Consider the following 20,031-nt stretch of genomic DNA (forward strand, 5'->3'; position numbering starts at 1 on the left):
CTCCAAGGAGTGTGTAGGATGCAGAGTGCCTTCCTGCTTAGAATATCTTTCCGTCAAAAAGGACATCGATCCCATCTTCGAGCTGCTCAATCGAACAATTATTCCCGGCCAAAAATACAAATACCTCAAACTTTTATGAATTCGTATTGGTGGCTGACTCTTAGGCCACAGTCAAATTGTTGGTCAGGTGAGAGTACAAGAAAAATGGTGTAAGCACACGGTTCAATCACATAGAAGCAAGTAACAGTTTGGTTCCTTACAAGTTAGGAGCCAGGATGCTCTCCTATGGTCCTGCCATACTGAGTTATTGTTGAGACACCACAGTGCAATAGTCCACTCTCCCTACTTACAACAACTATGTAAATTCAAATGCACACATGAACAAGTAACTTAGATGTTTATAGTTTGTCAAATAATTTAGCAAGGGATGCAGGGCATTCTAAACCGATTGTCACATAGTGTGCGGTCGCATATCTTCAATCTCAGAGATCCTCACACCCAGTGTTGGAGCCAAGAAATCCTCACAAGAACTCAAAAATCCCTCCTTGGAGACATCATGCTGCTACCACAGGATCTGAAGAGCCTTACCTTTGTGTGTGCGCATTGAGTTGTACATGTTTGATCTAAAATAAACATCAGAGGGTGCCATTACCAAAATAAGTAAATTCAATAAATAAAATAGCATTACAGCTTTCATGCAGTTCCAGTGAGCTCCATGCTCCAATCATGGTGTGTAACAGGGCATACTAAATGATAATCATTAGTTTCACTTAACCAAATTAAAGAAAAGTTGTGATTTAAGTCTCTAAAATGGGTGCTTCTTACAATGGAATCATGTATCTTTACAAATTTGAAAATAGGCTAAGGCTCTAGAGATGTAGACTATTCCATGAGATAAATACGATATAACTTTGACAGCAGTAATGGAGCTGCATGAAATAATATAATGTTATTCAACTCATCAACCAACACGGTGTTGTTTAACTCTTTAGCAAAGCCATTATAATAAGTTACCACTCTTTCGAGAACCTTCTAACCGAGTTCATCATATTTATAGCAATACCTAATAAACATCTACCAAATAAGCACAATAACATATAGGTACTGTAGGAAAGAATACAGTGGCTCAAATTTTGTTCGTTTAATTAGGTACAAAATTCAAAGAATATGTCTGCTGCTGCTTACCGAAATTTATTTGCATGCTTACTTATGGCAGGCAGAGATGTATATACATGTCCCGCAGAGTCATTATTCTACTTTTCAGCCGAAATCATAGTACCTTGAGGCACCAATGCAGCAGAGTAATTCGATACAGTTATGTTCAGAATCAGCATCCACACCCACCAAATTGGTATTTCTATCTTCACAGGATACAGAATTCAGATAACAGAGAGTAGAATACAGAGAAGAAAGAGGGCAGCAGGTTCAGAGTTTCAGGGCAGAGGAGAAGAGCAGAGTCACAGGTTCAGAATCACAAGTTTTCCAAATGGCAAAAGGCAACCCCGAAGGGAACCAATCTCACTTAAGTAGAAAGGGGACGACGCACAGGGTTGCACTCCAGTTCTGGTTCGTGGTGGCTAGAACAAACATCCTTGCAAGCAAGATATATCCTCACAAGAAGCCTATGACTGAAACCAAAGTGCAAGGAAGAGAGACGAACCAAGACGAATCGGCAACGGTGCTAGGTTTCTGCAGCTGGCCAAGGCGATGTCGTGTAGTGAAAGATGGTCGCCACCGTCCGTGTCCGTAAACTATCAGAGATAATGAACAATAGGCCGCTCCCCTAAAAGAAATTGAAAATTAAAAATAGGTTACCAAATACAGCCAGACTTGTCAAATGAACATGCGAAATCAAATCACATGCTTGCGAATTGTAAGCTCGTGCTATTTTTCAATCAAATACATCTGTCATAATTAGTGTAGCTGGGCTTACAACTGGACAAGATAGACAATATAAGCTGACAGGCCATGCATTACAAATTCAGGTTTACTATTTCACATCTAGATGTGAAATAGCTATCTCACATCTAAGTCCTGGGCCATTGGATCCTTATTATCTTTAAGATTCATGTAATTGTTCTGTTTGCTCGCTAGCTCGCGCCTCGTTATCGCAGGCGGCGGGCCGTGTACAGCTCCTTACGAGTTGGGGCGGGCTGTTGTCTTTTTTATTTCTCGCGTTGTTGGGCTGCTGGGCCTTTTTTGTTTGTCGACAGCGAGCGTTTTCACAGCCCAGCTAAGTGGAGTGTATTTGCCTAAATGAGTGTATCATTCAGGAACTGTTCCACCTCCTCATCCTCATCCACTAGTATTTTGTCACCCCGCTTGCCTGTTTCCTCTCTGGGGCAGCGATTCCTCCCGGCGGCGATTATTTTGTGACCGAAGATGGAGGAGAGAGCCGCAATAGGAGTTTTATGTTCGTTTTAAACTGAATTTTTAGGTAGAGGCAACATTACGTTCATGTATATTCTACTAACATTTCTTCTTCTACACTTTTGATTTAGATGACAGATTGTAACAAAACTAATCTGTTTTTTTAGATATTTTTTTAGGGGAAATGTCTCTGAGTTAAGTAGTTGTTTGTTTTTTAGATTGAAGTACAATTTTCTACTAGAATGGGAAATGGTAGAAAACTGGTATGTATCTCCATTTTTCATGTTTTTGCGTGCAGAGCGATGGATGCTCCTGTGCAGTTGTATTCTACGTGCCTGGTGCTTTTTGCTCATCCAAATGGGGACCCAACAGGCTTATCTAATTATGTTGTATGTAGTGTTTATTATTTGCATGTATTTTTTTGTAAAACAAACTAAAATTTCCCAAGGATTTACAATCAGAAACCAATTTCCGAAGGGTTTACAAGTATGTATCTGTTGTCGAGTTGCGAGCACAAAACAGAGAAGAGCTGTGGTTTTTTTGCCTCTGTTTTCTTTTTTGGAATTTTGCAGTTGGGTAACTATAGATGAATAATAATGCATGGGAAATGATAATCACATAAACTGAAAACATTACAAGAGTTTTATTTACTAGTGGTCTAACAGCATTTTCTGTCAGCGTAACCATCGGTATGATCCCTCAGTTGCTAGGCTGATGCAGTTTTTATATAGGTTATTATCAGGATGTTTTTTTAGCATCCCGAAATGCCAGTACGACATCTTTTATCTATATGTTTGTTTTTCTGTTTTGAAAAATATTTTTTGAAGGTCCCATCTATTTTTTTGGTTCTTTTTGCTATGAACCAGGATTGTGTGCCCAGTTTGCTTTGCTCATTGCGATGTGGGCAACAGCGAGAGCTTCGGCATGTTTTTCCGCCATGTGGATGAAACCTTGGTGGTAAACTTCTCATACCTCCCAGTTGCAATAGCCCCATGTCGGGTGGTAGGTGCAACATATGCCAACGGGTGGCTTATCATGGTGGGAGCCAGTAAGACGTCGCCGGTGCCTGGAAACGGGATGAGGCGAAGACATGCACGCCGGCGAATCTTACCCAGGTTCGGGGCTCTCCGTGGAGATAACACCCCTAGTCCTGCTCTGCGGGGTCTCCGCATGATCACTAGATCAGAAAGAGTAGCTACAAATGCTCCTAGAGCTGTCGGGTTCAAGGGAGAAGAAGAGCAAGGCTAGCTCTCACTTCCCTCTCTATATGGTGTGAGTGTAACTCTAAGAAGCCAACCCTTTGCATGGGTGCCCCGGGGGGTTTATATAGGCCTACCCCCCGGGGGTACAATTGTAATCCGGCTGAGCGCGGGTCCCAGTCGTCAGTGTCTGTGCTCGCCGGCTTCTCCGCCGGCCGTTGGGGCCCGCCGACTGGTGGGTCCTGCCGGCTGCCGGCCTCTTGGTCAACAGGCCGGCCCCACTGCCTAGGGGTCTTGTCGGCGGCTGTTTACTGTGCCTCGCCTCTGATGACGAGGGCTTTGTCGAGGTAAGCGTGGCTACAGTGTGGCGCCTCGAGGGCTCTCACTGTAGCCTTACCTAGTCTTGTCTCCTTAATGTGGCGCATGCTTCGAGGGAGGGGGGTAGCCGGCTTCTGGGGGCCGGCTACGCCCTTGGCCGACTGGGGGAGGCCGGGCCGCCTTCGCGCCTCTCTCTGGCAAAAGGGGCCCGCCGCCCGTGGGCCGTACTGGCGCCTGTCGTGGATGACATTGAGGCCAGCACGGCTACAGTGCCGAGCCGAACGGGAGGTGGCCGGCCCGTACGGCGTCCTGTGGCCATGCCTGCCTCGGGCTTCGGGGGTAGTGGGCCGCACTGTGGCCACACCCCGTCTTGTCACCATTATGTGGGCGTAGTTCTGGTTGATGCGGTCTTGGCCGTCTTTGTGGAGTCGGCGCGCTTCATGGCCGGCTCTTGGAAGTCGGTCCTCTTGGCGGCGGCTTCCTGGAGTCGGCCATCTCGCAACTATCTTGGGGGAGGTTACCAAGGCCGGGTCGCCTTTGGAGAGTCGGCCCCTGGGGTAGTCGGCCAGGGGAAGTCGGCCCAATGCTTCGAACGCTTGAAGGCTCAATCGGCCTGATAATTTTTGAAGAACCATGGGTAGTCGGTTAGGCTACCCGTGGCCATTTACTCCGACAGTAGTCCCCGAAGCTGATTGAGCTTCGAGGTTGGGTGGGAGTCGAGAAGCTCGGTCAGCTTCCTCTCTTGACGAGCTGGCAGCTGAGAGCCGGCTTCGGTTGGGTGCGCCGTTTCGGCGAATTTTTTTGAAGTCGGAGGGCGGGAGCCTGCCGGCGCGTGCCCCGGGCCGCGGGCCGGCCACTTGCCGCCTGCGAACCACGTGGCCTCTCTTGGCTAAAAAGCCTGCCAGCCCACGCGCGCGACGGGACGTCGCCGCAGGTCGGGGGCCCGCCACGCCTACGCCCGGGCCCAGGCGCGGAATCTTTGCGGCCCGAAACCGGCCGCACACCTTCCTACGGCAGTTTCGGCACACCTTCAGGCGGTAATAATCGCGAGGCGTGGGGGAGTGGGGCAGTTAATCCCACGTCTCGCCCCACGCCCCGCCTCCCCGGCTCCTTTGCGCGAAACTATAAGTAGGGGGAGGGGGAGAGCGGCAGGCGCTCGCACGCCCCTTCCCTTTCCGCCATCTTCTTCCTTCTGCCCTTTCTTGCAACAGCGCCTCGCCGCCGCACTGCTCCACCGCTCGATCCTCCGCCGCCGCGCTCGTTCTCGCCAGCCCCACGTCACGATGCAGTATGGCGGGGATTGGGACGGCTCCAACGTCCACGAAGATCACGTCGAGTTCCTCCGCAAGACGCGGCGGCTGCCCGGCGCGGACAAGGTGGAGGTCCGTCTCGCGCCGGAGACGGAGATTACGCCGGAGCCGCGGGAAGGCGAGCGGGTAGTCTTCCGCTCACATTTCTTGCGCGGCATCGGCCTGCCCGTGAGCGCCTTCTTCCGCTCTTGGCTCGAGTTTTACCAACTCCAGCCGCACCACCTCCCCCCGAACACGGTGGTGCTGCTGTCCACCTTCGTCACCTTGTGCGAAGGCTACCTCGGCGTCCTCCCTACCCTCGAGCTCTGGGGGGAGTTCTTCCAGTCCAAGCTGGGCACGCGCATGCAAGGCGTGCCGGCTCAGACTGGCGCCTTCATCGCGATGCGGAGGGTGGCTGCCGACAACCCCTTCCCCGTCATCACGTTGATCCAGTCGGTGAAGTTATGGCAAAAGTCATACTTCTACGTGAAGAACGTCGCCCCGCAGGGCGACTACGTCAATCTGCCGGCTTACGTAGCCGGCCCACCGGCGGGCAGGCGGCCCCAGTGGTCCTATCGGGCCGTGAAGCTGACGCCGGCTGGAGCCGCAGCTGTCGCCCGACTGCGGGTGATGATCCAGTCGGAGGGCTTGTCGGGGCCCGACCTGCTGGCCGCCTTCGTCACGCGCCGGGTGCTCCCGCTCCAGAGCCGCCCTCATCTGATCTGTCAGATGAGCGGCCAGCTCGATCCGAGTCGGATGTGCATCAAGGACATGCCGCACGACGAGGTGGCCTATATGGTGAACTACCTTGCGAACTGCAAACTCTCCGCAGAGTGGCAGTTCGGCAAGGAGCCATATTGTCGAGCCCATCCGCCGCCCACGGTATGCTCTCCTTGTCTCTTTTTTCTGTTCTCAGTTTTATTGCCGAGTTCCTTTTGGCCGACTCTGACTAGTCGGCTTGTCTCGACAGAGCCCTCTTCTTCGGCCTGCAGGCGGGTCGGACGCGGAGCGCCGATTCATCCCCAACCGGACAGAGCACGACCTGGAGGACCCCGACTTGGGGGCAGCCGCTATGGACGACAACACCGAGGCGGGCGGTGGCCAAGCCGGCGGCGAGGCAGGCGGCTCCGGGTTTGGAGTCAGCTTCGACGACTGGCCGGACGATGACGAGGCTGAAGTCGTCCCGCGCCGCCAGCCGGCGTCTAGCCACGGTGCGGGTTCCTCCACCGCGCCGCCTGCTCGGGGTGGCGGCCAAAAGCGTCGCGCCGGGCTTGTTCGGCAGTCGGCCGAAGAAGCCCCGAGGCGGGGCAGCGGCGACTAGGCGGGAGGAGGCGGCCGCGAAGGCGGCCCGCTTCCGCAAGGCGGTGAAGCCGCAGACGGTGTCGGCGTAAGTACATACTCCTTCGTGTACTCTTTTTTCTTTTCTCTGGTAACTCCTGAATCCTTGTCTTTTTCTCCAAACAACTAGAGCTCCATTGTCGCTCGAGCGGGCTGCAGCCGCCTCCGTCGTTGGGTCGCCGGGAGGATCCGGGAGCACTACTCGCCGCGTGGACCCCCGTGCCGACCTTCAGGCGGCGACGGAGCGGAACGCGCGGGAGGCGCGAGAGGAGCGGGAGGCGCGGGAGGCGGAGGCGTTGAGGGCGGCCGCCACCAAGGCGGTGCAGGAGGAGGAGGCGGCGAAGGCGCGCGCTGCCGCCGCGGCCAAGGCCCAAGCGGAGGCTGCGGCTGCGGCGATGGCGGAGGGGGCCTTGCTGGTCACCCCACTGCGCGTCGCGGCGCCTGGGGCCACGGAGCCCCCGCTAGGAGAAGCCGGCGGTGACCAGCCGGGGCTGGAGAGGGATGACGACGTCATCATCCTGGAGAGGGCGCCGGCACCGACTGGGACGGCTCAAGGCGGCCGGCCTGATCTGCCGCCTGCGCAGTCGGCGGGGGGCGAGCCGGCCGCGAGGACTGAGCTGGCGGTCCAGACGCCGCCAAGCCGGCGCGCGGGGAAGGCCGCGTCAGAGCCGCAGAAGGCTGCATCAGAGCCGCAGCCGGCCGCGGGCTCCAGCTCGTCGGCCCAGGATGTGGAGGCGGCCAGCGCCATCTCGGGGTGGACGCCGGGCGGAGGGACGGCCGTGATGAACGTGGCCGCGCAGGACGTCCGGACCCAGCTCCAAGCCCAGGCTACGGCGCTGAGGCGGTACACCGACGAGTTCCTTGCGACGCGGGCGGCCATCCGGGTTAGTCTTCTTATCTTGCTTCTTTTTGATCTTGGTTTCTTTCGTGGGGGCGCGTCAGCGCACCCACTGGGTGTAGTCCCCGAGTTCCGAGTCGGATGCTGAGCAGGCGGCTTGGAACTTTTTAGTGGATCTAGTCTTGCCATTCTTGCTCTTACTTCGCTCTTTTGCCTGTCTTGCAGGACTACCACAATCTTCGCGCGGCTGCCTTCAACTCCCAGGCTCGGGAGCTGACCCAGAAGACCGCCGACCTAACTGAGAGCTGGGGTAAGTGCTTTGTCCTTTACCTCACGTGGGGGCGCGTCAGCGCACCCACTGGGTGTAGTCCCCGAGATTCGGGCCGACTGCTGAGCAGTCGGGTCGGATCTTCCTTGACGACTTCCTCTTATTGTTTCTTCTTTTTCCTGCCGTCCCTGTAGCGGCCAACGCCAGTCTGAGGGCAGAGCTGGGAGGGTCTCAGGCCGCCCTTCGTGCCAAGGAGGCCGAGTTTGCCGCCTTGGTCCAGGAACGTGACCGCCTGGCCAAGAGGTTGGCCGACCAGGAGGAGGGCCACAAGTCGGCTCTAAAGGCGGTGCAGGAACGCGAAGCCGCCCTCCAGGCCGAGTACGAGACAGAGGTGGCTGGCTGGGCCGAAGCAAAGCAGACTCTGATCAATGGCTATGGCCAGATCGAAGATTTGGTTGACGGTAAGCCGCCTACTTCTTCGTCCTTTCTTGCCGTCTGCCGCTTTTGGCTCATTTTCTGACTTGGTGTTTTCTCTTCTTTCTCTTTCTTTCTTGCGCAGAGTACTTCCCTGGCTACTCTACCGCCGCCAACCAGATCATCGAGGCCCGCCGCGAAGCACGAAGGCAGGCTGGCGCCAAGATTGCACCAAACGCTGGCCGTTCGCTGGAGGAGCAGCTCTTGGCGATCCAGGCCCGCCTCCAGCCGGCTCACCGACTGCTCCGCCGGCTTCAGCGTGCCGGGGCGCAAGTGTTGGCCGCCCTCTGGCTCGGCGAAGTGGTCCCCCGCACCCCCAGTCGGACTGCCGACTGGCTGGAGGTGGCAGTCGGCCGCTTTGCAGCCTGGAAGGCTTCGGCGGCTCGGTCCGGCGCCAGGCGGGCGCTGGAGTTCGTCAAGGCCTGGTATCCCGGCCTGAGTCTGGACCAGCTGGCTACCTGGCGGCAGCAAGCCGACACAGAACTGGAGCCGGCGCGGCCGGCTATCATCCGGCGGGCTTCGGCGATCGCCGACTACACCGACACCGGTGCCTTCGCCCCTGAGGTAGATGATAACGGTGTTGCCCAGCCAGAGGACTGGTTCGGGCTGAACCCAGCAGACGGCGAAGACTCGGCGGAGGAGATCGACTCCAGCGACGAGGGCGAGGAGGAGGAGGAGGAGGAGGGTGAAGACGCCGGGCCGGATGGTGGGGCGGCCGGCCAGCCTCAGCCTGACCGCGTCTCCAGCACCACGTCACGCGCGGGCGCGTCGCCTGCCACCGGTGGTGACCAAGCCGAGACCCGCCAGCCGGCCACTCCTTCAGCCGGCGACGACATCTCCACCGACCAACCCGGCTCACGCACCGCGCCTTAGTCTAGTCTTCTGTCTTTTGTTTTCCTGTCTTGTCACTTTTGGAACAATATTCTGTTAAGTTTACACAATTCCACCCACTGGGGGTATATTCGAACTATGTCGATTGCCGGCCTGTTGAGGGCTTTATGTGTATATATGACTATGCATGTGTTTGGCTTTTCCTTGTTCTTTGCTTTTCATCCTTCTGCTGTTTCCTTTGCCGCCCTCCCCTGGTTGCCGCCTCCTCATACAGATAGTTGCTCTGCAATCTGTAGCTGGAGAAGTGCTTGGCCGATTGGGAGGGCAAGTACTCTAGCTTTGTTGGATTAGAGCTAAGTGTTTAGGAAGCCGGCCAGCCGGCTGTTCTGACAGCCGGCAGGCGTGGTTGGAGGCCGTCTTTTCGCTATATAGGTTCATTAGTCCTTAGCCGTTTTTCGTGTGGGCATCCTTTCTGCCTTGGCTCTTGCTAGTCGGACAGTCGGTTCTTCGAGCTGCGACTTTCAACAAGAGAGGACTCGGGAGCCGGCACGCTACTTGTCTGACTTCAGGTAGAACTTCTAATATAGCTCAAGGCGGCCAGTCCCCGGGCCGACTAGTCGAACCCGGTGCCAGACAAGAAATCAAATGTAATAATACATTCATGGATATGACACTCGTCACTCATAGATAAATCAAGGCAGTCCCCAAGTGCTCCTCGGGGAGCCTGTTGTTTCATACTTAATACAAAAGGGTAGCATGATACATACTGCTTTCAACTGTAAAATCTTCTCAGGAGGTTCGCATTCCATGGTCGCTCCGACTCCTTGCCGGAGTCGTCCCTCTTGCGTGCTCTTGGTTTTTGCGCGTCAATCAGGTAGTAGGAGTCGTTGCCTAGTGCCTTGCTGATGACGAAGGGGCCGTCCCAAGGGGCCGAGAGCTTGTGCTGGCCGGCTGTTCGCTGGATCAGCCGAAGCACAAGGTCGCCCTCTTGGAAGGATCTTGGCTTGACCTTGCGGTTGTGGTAGCGGCGCAACCCCTGCTGGTAGATGGCGGACCGACTGAGTGCTAACAGCCGGCCTTCTTCCAGCAGGTCGACATCGTCTTCTCTTGCTTCCTTGGCCTCCGCCTCCGTGTACATGGTGACCCGAGGCGAGTCGAACTTGATGTCGGTTGGGATGACAGCCTCGGCACCATATACAAGGAAGAATGGAGTGAAGCCGGTTGATTTGTTAGGGGTAGTACGCAGACTCCAGAGGACAGCCGGCAGCTCATCGAGCCAGCAGCCGGACGATCGCTCCAGTGGCACAACCAGTCGGGGCTTGATGCCGGAGAGGATGAGTCCATTTGCTCGCTTGACCTGGCCGTTTGACTACGGGTGGGCAACGGACGCTAAGTCCAGTCGGATACCCTGTGTCGCGCAGAAACGTGCCAGTGCTCCTTTGGCAAAGTTCGTGCCGTTGTCGGTGATGATGCTGTGCGGCACGCCGTACCGAGTAGTGATGTCGGTGATGAATGTTACGGCAGTCGGCCCGTTCAGCTTCTTGGGACTTGATGGCGGTGCGGGGCTGGTAGAAAATTGTGTATGGTGCCAACGCAATGGCCCACTTGGCCACCCGGCCGGATGCATCCCGGCTGCCTATGATCTCGGCCAGCGGGGCGGTGCACACGACCGTGATGGGATGCTCTTGGAAGTAGGGCTTCAGCTTCTTGGCGGCGAAGTACACCCCATAGCACATCTTCTGGTAGTGCGGGTAGTTCTGTTTTGAGCTGGATAGTACTTCGCTTAGATAGTACACCGGCCTCTGGACTAGCTGGGCTCGGCCTTCTTCCGGGCGCTGGACCACGACTACTGTACTGACCACTCGGCTGGTCGCGGCAATGTAGAGGAGCATGGGCTCCTTCTCAGTCGGTGCCGCCAGGACAGGCGGAGTGGTCAGCATCTTCTTCAGCTCGTGGAAGGCTTGGTCGGCTTGGTCATTCCACTCGAAGTGAGTGGACTTCTTCATGAGTCGGTACAGGGGGAAAGCCTTCTCTCCTAGCCGGCTGATAAAGCGGTTTAGGGAGGCCAAGCACCCGGTGAACTTCTGCACATCTCGCAATTTGGTGGGAATCTCCATCCTCTCGATGGCCTTGATCTTCACAGGGTTGCACTCGATGCCGCGTTCGGAGACCAGAAAGCCTAGCAGATGGCCGGCTGGTACTCCGAACACGCATTTCTCGGGGTTGAGCTTGATTTGGAATCGGGGCAAGTTGGCGAATGTTTCTTTGAGGTTTTCCAGCAGGGTGCCGCGCTTCTCTGTCTTCACCACAATGGCGTCTACATAGACGTGGGCATTTCTGCCGAGTTGCTTGAGGAGGCATTTCTGCATGCAACGCTGAAAAGTGGCACCGGCATTCCTTAAGCCGAATGTCATAGTCAGGTAACAGAAAGCTCCGAATGGTGTGATGAAGGCAGTTTTCAGGCGGTCTGCTGGGTCCAACTTGATCTGATGGTACCCTGAGTAGGCATCCAAAAAACTCTATCACTTGGTCAATCCGTGGCAAAGCAAGCGGATCCTTGGGGCAGGCCTTGTTGAGGCTGGTGTAGTCTATACACATGCGCCACTTGTTGTTCTTCTTCAATACCAGAACTGGGTTGGCAAGCCACTCTGGAAAAAACACTTCCATAATAAAGCCAGCAGCGAGGAGCCGGGCTATATCTTCTCCTACGATTCTTCGCTTCTCTTCGGACAGTCGGCGGAGGGGCTGCTTGACCGACTTCGCGTCGGCTCGGACGTGCAATTTGTGCTCGGCGAAATCCTTCGGGACACCCGGCATGTCCTTTGGGGACCATGCAAAAATGTCTCGATTCTCACGGAAGAAGTCGACGAGCTCACCTTCCTGTTTGCTGTCCAGGTTTGCCCCAATGACAGCAAACCTTTCCGGATTCTCCGGGTCCAGAGGTATCTTCTTCGTCTCTTTGGCCGGCTGGAAAGAGCCCTGTGCATCACAATCTTTGGGGTTGGGGGACAGGGCCGACTGCTTGCCAGCCATGGCCACAACCCGCTCCAGCATCTTCTTCTCTTCTGCTACTACAAGGGACTCGGCCAGCCGGCTACTGGCCATGGCGCACTCAATGGACTTCTTGTAGTCACCGGCTACCGTGATGATCCCCTTCGAGCTCGGCATCTTCATCTTCAGGTAGGCGTAGTGGGGCACAGCCATGAACTTGGCCAGAGCAGGTCGGCCAAGCAAAGCATGATAGGGGCTCTCCAGATCCACTACTTCAAACCAGATCGCTTCTCGGCGAAAATGATCCTTGTCTCCGAAGAGAACATCCATCTTGATCTTGCCGATCGGGGAACAAGACAAGCCGGGGACGATGCCATGGAACACGGTCCGGCTTGGCATAAGCTGCTTCGCCTTGATGTTCAGCTTCTCCATGGTATCGCGGTACAGTATATTGATACTGCTTCCGCCATCTATCAGGACGCGGGAGAATCGAGCAGCTCGCCTCTCCGTCGCGAGGGTGACATCCAAGACCAGTGCATAGGAGCCAGGGGATGGCATCACCTCTGGGTGATCAGCCTGGCTCCAGTTGATGGGCTTCTCGGACCAGTGCATGAACTCGGGGGCACTAGAGGCGACTGCGTTGACCTCTTGATGCTGACGGTGCCGACTGCACTTGTCTTCGGCTTGGCTGGTGAAGACGACGTAGGCGGCGTGCTCTTCAGGGAATTCATCTTGAATGGCTCCGACTGCCGGCCGAGCCGCCGGTTGCTGGGGGGCTGGAGGCGGCGAGCCGGGAGGCGGAGGCGGCAGCAACCCTTCGCCCTTGGAGATTCGCGTGAGCCAGTGACATTTTCAAGTCGTGTGGTTGGACGGCTTCGCGCCGCTGTGGAACTTACAGGGGGCGTCAAGAGTCTGCTCGTAAGAGAAAGCCGGCTGCCAAGCCGGCTTGCCACCCTTCTTCTTGGGAGCGGGCCGCTCTTCGGGCCGCTCATCTTCTACTGTGGCCACCTGCCGACTGGTGGAAGGCGACATGGGGGCCTTGCGCTTGTGATCGTTCTGGTAGGGGCGCCGATTGGAGTCGCCAGCCGGCGTCTTGGGAGCCGGAGCGAGCACCTTCCCAGAGGCGTCCAATCGGAGCTCGGTCTTCATCGAGGAGTCGGCCGTGGCGTACTTGTCCGCGATGATCAGGAGTTCGTCGAGGGTAGCCGGCTCGTCGCAGAGGAGTCGGTGCTTGAGGAGGGTGCCCTCTCGGCACCCGGCGGTGAAGTACTCGATGGCCTGAACCTCGTGCACCCCCTCGCAGGAGTTGCGGAGCTCGGCCCACCGCGTGAGGTAGTCGCGGGTCGACTCGCTGGGCCCTTGGACGCACAGGGAGAGCTGGCGAGGCTTGGGAGGCCGCTTGTATGTGCTGGTGAAGTTGCGGACGAAGACTTCCGTGAAGTCCAGCCAGCTGTTGATGCTGCAGGGCTTGAGGCTGTTGAGCCAGGTGCGCGCCGTGCCTTGCAGCATGAGGGGGACGTACTTCACGGCCACGCGCCGATTGCCGTTGGCTATGCTGACAGCAGTGGAGTAGTCGATGAGCCAATCTTCCGGCTTCACAGAGCCGTTGTACTTGGGCGTGTCTCTGGGGAGCGAGAACCCTTTGGGGAAGGGCACGTCGCGGATGCGGGGGCCAAAGCATGGCGGGCCGACATCGTCTTCTTCTAGCGCCATGGATCGAACAAGGCGGTCGATCCGGTGGCGGGCGTCGTTCTCGCCGACTCCTTCTCGGCGGCCTAGTCGGTCACCAAGAGTCGGGTGCGTGACGGGCGGCGGGGTGAGACGTCTCTTCCTTCGAGGCGGGGGAGGAAGCGGATTTCCTTGGCGCTCCACCGCTCGAGGGCGGCCTTCCGCGTCGCGCTCGATGGTGATACGAGTCCGGTTGCGGCTAGCAGCCGGCTCCTTGTCTTTCCTCTGGCGGGTGCCGCTCGCAGTCGGCGAGCGGGACGTCGCGGCGTGCTCCCGGCGCGGGGGATGACTATCAGCGCGGGCGCCCGCTTCATGCCGTTCTACAGCCGCGTCAATCAGCTATTGGATCCGCCTTGTCATGTTGGGGAGCTCATCGGCTCCCAGCCCATTTACCTCTTCAGCGGCCGCCTGGGCGGCTCGTAGATTCTCGAGCGGGGTGGCGTAGACGGGGCAATCTGCCCCCAGCACGCTGGCGATAGCCGCGCCGCGCTTCTGGACGAAGCCGGCTCGGCTCAGGCCGCTAGGCGGCGGCGCGGTCGACTTCGCGCTGGTGGGCCTCGGTGAGGCGTCTCATGGAGGCTATCTTCTGGCCTTCCGCGATGAGGGCGAGGCGGCGTGCCTCCAGGGTCTCGGCATCGGCGTCGGCCGGGATGGGGACGGATAGGTCGTGCATCGCCGCTTGCAGGGCGTCGTGGGCGTTCTCGCCCGAGTTGGCGACGTGGCTGATGACCAACACTTCGGTGACAGCGCTGCTGCCGCTGTCAGCTCGAGGAAGAGGGTCGTCGAAGACCACCACGTCGGAGGGGTAGGCGTCGAGCGATGCCGTGTCGGAATCGACAAGCATCGGGTCGGTGGAGCCGACCGACTCCAAGTCTGCAGCAGGCTCGCTGGAGACGTGTAGTTGGTCGAGGAGGCTGACGAGGCGACTCTCGGGGTAGTCCGTGCCTGCGTCGGACGCAGGCTCGTCGGAGATGCGAGCCTCGCCGAGAAGATCGGCGAGGCAGCTCGCTGCGCAGGCGTCGTCGACGCCTTGCAGCGCGTCGGGGCCAACGCCATCGGGCGCAGCAGGCTGGCTGCGCTCGCAGGGGAGGAAGAGGGTTCCCGTCCAGAACAGGTCTCCGGACGACGGTGCACCTGGCCCCACGGTGGGCGCCAAATGTCGGGTGGTAGGTGCGACATATGCCAACGGGTGGCTTATCATGGTGGGAGCCAGTAAGATGTCGCCGGTGCCTGGAAACGGGATGAGGCGAAGACATGCACGCCGGCGAATCTTACCCAGGTTCGGGGCTCTCCGTGGAGATAACACCCCTAGTCCTGCTCTGCGGGGTCTCCGCATGATCACTAGATCAGAAAGAGTAGCTACAAATGCTCCTAGAGCTGTCGGGTTCAAGGGAGAAGAAGAGCAAGGCTAGCTCTCACTTCCCTCTTTATATGGTGTGAGTGTAACTCTAAGAAGCCAACCCTTTGCATGGGTGCCCCGGGGGGTTTATATAGGCCTACCCCCCGGGGGTACAATTGTAATCCGGCTGAGCGCGGGTCCCAGTCGTCAGTGTCTGTGCTCGCCGGCTTCTCCGCCGGCCGTTGGGGCCCGCCGACTGGTGGGTCCCGCCGGCTGCCGGCCTCTTGGTCAACAGGCCGGCCCCACTGCCTAGGGGTCTTATCGGCGGCTGTTTACTGTGCCTCGCCTCTGATGATGAGGGCTTTGTCGAGGTAAGCGTGGCTACAGTGTGCCGCCTCGAGGGCTCTCACTGTAGCCTTACCTCGTCTTGTCTCCTTAATGTGGCGCATGCTTCGAGGGAGGGGGGTAGCCGGCTTCTGGGGGCCGGCTACGCCCTTGGCCGACTGGGGGAGGCCGGGCCGCCTTCGCGCCTCTCTTTGGCAAAAGGGGCCCGCCGCCCGTGGGCCGTACTGGCGCCTGTCGTGGATGACGTTGAGGCCAGCATGGCTACAGTGCCGAGCCGAACGGGAGGTAGCCGGCCCGTACGACGTCCTGTGGCCATGCCTGCCTCGGGCTTCGGGGGTAGTGGGCCGCACTGTGGCCACACCCCGTCTTGTCACCATTATGTGGGCGTAGTTCTGGTGGGTGCGGTCTTGGCCGGCTTTGTGGAGCCGGCGCGCTTCATGGCCGGCTCTTGGAAGTCGGTCCTCTTGGCGCCGGCTTCCTGGAGTCGGCCATCTCGCAACTATCTTGGGGGAGGTTACCAAGGCCGGGTCGCCTTTGGAGAGTCGGCCCCTGGGGTAGTCGGCCAGGGGAAGTCGGCCCAATGCTTCGAACGCTTGAAGGCTCAATCGGCCTGATAATTTTTGAAGAACCATGGGTAGTCGGTTAGGCTACCCGTGGCCATTTACTCCGACACCCCAGTTGCAAGTCCACCATTGACTTGCAACTGTGGGCCCATAGTTTTTGTTTCATTTTCCACTTGCAAGTGAAGCCTCGACTTTGCAACTAGGTTTTTTGTTTCATGCCACTTGCAAGTTGACCCTCGACTTGCAACTGGATCTTTTGTTTTATGCCACTTGCAAGTCGACCCTCGACTAGCAACTGGGTCTTCTATTTTTATGCCACTTGCAAGTAAACCCTCGACTTGCAACTGGGTTCTTTTGTTTGATGCCAGTTGCAAGCCGACCCTGGACTCGCAACTGTGGTGTTTCTCTAGTTGTAATAGCCCTAGTTGCAAGTCCGGCATTGGCTCGCAATTGTGGGCCTTTAGTTTTTGTTTCATTTTCGAACTTGCAAATGAATCATCGACTTGCAAATAGGTTTCTTGTTTGATCCCACTTGCAAGTTGACCCTCGACTTGCAACTGGGTCTTCTATTTTTTATGCCACTTGCAAGTGGACCCTCGACTTGCAACCGGGTTCTTTGTTTGATGCCACTTGCAAGCCGACAATCGACTCGCAACTGTGGTGTTTCTCTAGTTGTAATGGCCCCAATTGCAAGTCCACCATCGGCTCGCAATTGTGGGCCCATAGTTTTTGTTTCATTTCCACTTTGCAAGTGAAGCCTCGACTTGCAACTACGTTTTTTTGTTTGATGCCGCTTGCAAGTCGACCCTCGACTTGCAATTGGGTCTTTTTGTTTTATGCCACTTACAAGTTGACCCTTGCCTTTGCAACCGGGTTCTTTGTTTGATGCTACTTGCAAGCTGGCCCTCGACTCGCAACTATGGTGTTTGTCTAGTTGTAATAGCCCCAGTTGGAAGCCGACCCTAGACTGGCAACTGTGGTGTTTGTCTAGTTGTAATAGCCCAGTTGCAAGTCCACCATCGACTCACAATTGTGGGCCCATAGTTTTTGTTTCATTTTTTGCTCACTTAGCCTTGTACTCCGTCCAGTCAACATGAATGTTTCATTCTGCAATTTTGTTGACAAAGACAACAATACACTTTTTTTTATTCAACATAGATGTTTTTTTGCTACTATTATTAGTCTTTCAACATAAGTTTTTTTAGTTAAGTGCTGTAGTTTTTTAACACTTTTTTTTATCCTAATGTTTACAGAAGTGACCTGTTTTCTGATCATACCTCAGCACCAACGGGATAACAATTTATGTGTGGTGAACCAAAAAATGCAGCCTGCACAACACAAAACAAAGTTAAGCTCACTCTTTTATTTTTTTTCAATCATCTATTTTTGTTATATGAACCACATAAGTAGGATAGAATTTTTGAAGTGCTACACCCTAGATGTGTATTTGTTCAAACCTCGGAGTCAGCAGCTAGTAGCATTTCTGTGTATGAGATGTTCCTGCTGAAGACTTCATTCAACGCCAATGCCTGCAATTTTTGATTATTTTATGGGGATTAAAATTTTGAAATAGATACGGTACATATCAACTAGACAGAGAGAACATAAATTTCATGATTTTTTCTTCAAAAGCACTTTTACTATTTTTATTTGATCCAAAACAATAAACCAACTTACATCTTCTTTCTACTAAACAAAACGGCCAGCATGTTGACGAGCAAGTGGGTTTGATCTGTTACTCACAAGACTCAGAGCAGCATTCGATGGTGTTGCAAACTCATAAACTGGAGTGGTGAACGAGTAAGGTGGAATCATGTGCAGGTATTGCTGTCCACTGTCTTCCATTTGAAAAAGCCTTGGTTCAAACATCACTTCTGGGTACTGGGAGCTGCAATCAAAATTTATCAGTAAGTTTCATATTTTTTTTGCTGTCAATTTGTAATGGTCCCATTCGTTCTTTGTGAATAAGAGATCCATACCTGAGTTCCAATCAACGAAAAAAATAGCGCGCTATAAAATATAGCGAGGCCCTTCTCCAAATGCTACACAAGTTATAGCATGCTAATAGCGTGCTATATTTCAAAATAGCGTTTGCAAAAAATTTCAAATATATCTAGAAACAAAGTATTTAAGCAACTAAATTTTTGCTAGGAGCAAGCAATATATGCATAAGGGCCAAATCTAGGACATAAAAATTGTAAGTCTTAAACAGTTTCAACATAAAAAGAGTGAAAAAGGTAGTGGTCGTGAGTTGGTTTTGGCCTGCTGGGCTGTGGTTGTTTAAATTTTGCATGGTCTGCACGTTAAAACGTGTAACGCTACAACGTTATAGCGTGTGTAGTGTGCTAATTACGCAATTAGCGCCGTAGCGGCCGATTTTGCCAAAACGTAACGTGTCCCTTCCGAATATGCTATAACCGCGCTATAACGGTGAAATAGCGTGCTATTTTTTTCCTTGGTTCCAATGTAGTCTCATGTATAGTTATCTTCATTTCCTGCAGACAACAGTTTTTTGTCAAAAAAAAACATTTATGTTGCTGTACAACATTTTAATATTATACTCTATTCACACCAATGTTTGTATGAAAATGGAGGAGCAATCCATAAGTTATTTTCCTTAGGGGTATCAGGCTAGCATTTTTGTCCTACATTGTTCTGTTTCTGATGGGTTGTTCTACTTCACTAGTACAAGGACTTGTTTTTCATTTTCAAAGTAGTTTCTCTCTGGATAAATGGAAACAAACACACTCTGAATAAACTGGAACAAGGAGTTGTTTGATTATTACCACTATTCAGTTAGCACACGCATTAAGCTCAACATATAAAAAACAAACAACCTATCTGACCATGCAAAAGACAGTAAAATGCAGTTTTTCTATGTTCAGTTTCTTAGGGCCAGAACAATTATTTTTCTGAAACTAAATAACACTTGTGCTAACTATGTGTTTTCTGAAACTTAATCATAGTGTGCTTGGGTCAAACATAATGTTGTCTGTGTGTTCTTTGTACCTATGGTCTGCTTAGCAAATTACTTGATCTGATTTTTTCTGAACTTCAGCATGCGTTAGTTGAACTCTGGTGTGTGTTTTTCCCACATGTGAAAGGAGAAATGATCTAAAAGGAGAGGACAATTTCTTGTACTACAAACTCACCCTGGTAAGAACGCCAAGTGTCCGACATGATTCCTCCTCCAACTTTGTCTTCTTCCTCTAGCCAACCTCCCAATTTTTACTCTGTTGTCCTCAATCTTGTAGTTCATCCATGGCGGCTGCATGGGGAAGAGGAGGGTGGGTTGGGGGATTGGTACTGATTTGGGAAGAAAGAGTCGCCGGGGGGTGGGGAGGGTGGGGTGGGGTGGCCACTGGACAGTTGGTGTGCAGGTGTAAAGTGCAACAGAAAAGCTGCCTAAACCCTGTCTGGGTTTTTGCACTTTTCTTGAGCCACCTTAAGCTTCAATTTTGCTACTGTTTTTTTCCTACTAACAAGGCCAGGGCCGTGCACACATGTTGCTTTTCTCATGTGAGACAAACAAACAAACAAACAAGCCCAACACAAAAGGGTCCAGCGTGCGGGGGTAGTTGGACTGGAAGAGGTGAGAAGCCCACATACAAACAAATAGGCCACAAGCAAACAAGCGTCGACTGTGCGGGGGTGATCGGAAGCAACCACGCTGGTTGTTTGTCAACAAGTGGGGACAGATTACAGGATGATGTCAGCTTAGATGTGAGATAATATATCACATCTAGATGTGGCATAGAGAGACCCTTCCAAATTTAACCAAAATTTCACAAAATAGGTACGTTCACAATAGCAGTATATACAGCCTGTGGGAATAAACGCTCCAAGTCTAAGAACAAAAGGGGATGATGAAGTAACATGAGAAAATACTAATCAGAATTGTATATTGGAAGCGCAACTGGAACCTTCCTGTGTTAAGTTCCGAAAATTGTAAACTATGTATCACAAAATTGTTTTATTCTGCAGCGGAGTCCAAACCGTGTACTCCCATCCATCCTTTGTTTAAAGACTGTCTGCTCATTTAAGACCTGGATAGCAAGAAAGAAGACTAATTGGAGATGATTGAGCTGATCTGATTCCTCCCCAGCGTGAATGCCAACTATCTTGGCAGCGCTTCAACCT

At 54.1% G+C, this 20,031-nt stretch overlaps 1 protein-coding gene across 2 annotated transcripts; it reads right to left on the reverse strand.

Moving 5' to 3' along the window:
- Positions 1-205: 205 nt before the first annotated feature.
- Positions 206-19,208, reverse strand: LOC120976874 (uncharacterized). 2 transcript variants are annotated; one of them, XM_040404490.3, is made up of 6 exons: positions 19,044-19,208; positions 17,635-17,779; positions 17,349-17,420; positions 17,169-17,219; positions 1,661-1,783; positions 206-623 (listed from the first exon to the last, which is right to left on the reverse strand). In XM_040404490.3, the coding sequence occupies exons 1-5, from the start codon at positions 19,163-19,165 to the stop codon at positions 1,682-1,684; spliced, it is 492 nt and encodes a 163-aa protein (XP_040260424.1). In that variant the 5' UTR covers positions 19,166-19,208; the 3' UTR covers positions 206-623; positions 1,661-1,681. The 2 variants fall into 2 exon arrangements, with proteins under 2 accessions (XP_040260424.1, XP_040260421.1); XM_040404487.3 differs by having other exon boundaries at positions 206-1,783.
- Between the last annotated feature and the right edge of the window lie 823 nt (positions 19,209-20,031).

This window comes from Aegilops tauschii, chromosome 1, assembly GCF_002575655.3.
Source record: "Aegilops tauschii subsp. strangulata cultivar AL8/78 chromosome 1, Aet v6.0, whole genome shotgun sequence".
NCBI classification, from domain to species: domain Eukaryota; kingdom Viridiplantae; phylum Streptophyta; class Magnoliopsida; order Poales; family Poaceae; genus Aegilops; species Aegilops tauschii.

Coding starts and splice junctions, on each gene's coding strand:
- LOC120976874 (XM_040404490.3), bottom strand. CDS start 19,165: ATGCAGCCGCCATGGATGAACTACAAGATTGAGGACAACAGAGTAAAA. Junction 17,220..17,348: donor TACTAGCTGCTGACTCCGAG/GTTTGAACAAAT, acceptor TGTGTTGTGCAG/GCTGCATTTTTTGGTTCACC. Junction 1,784..17,168: donor GTTATCCCGTTGGTGCTGAG/GTATGATCAGAA, acceptor AATTTCTTTTAG/GGGAGCGGCCTATTGTTCAT.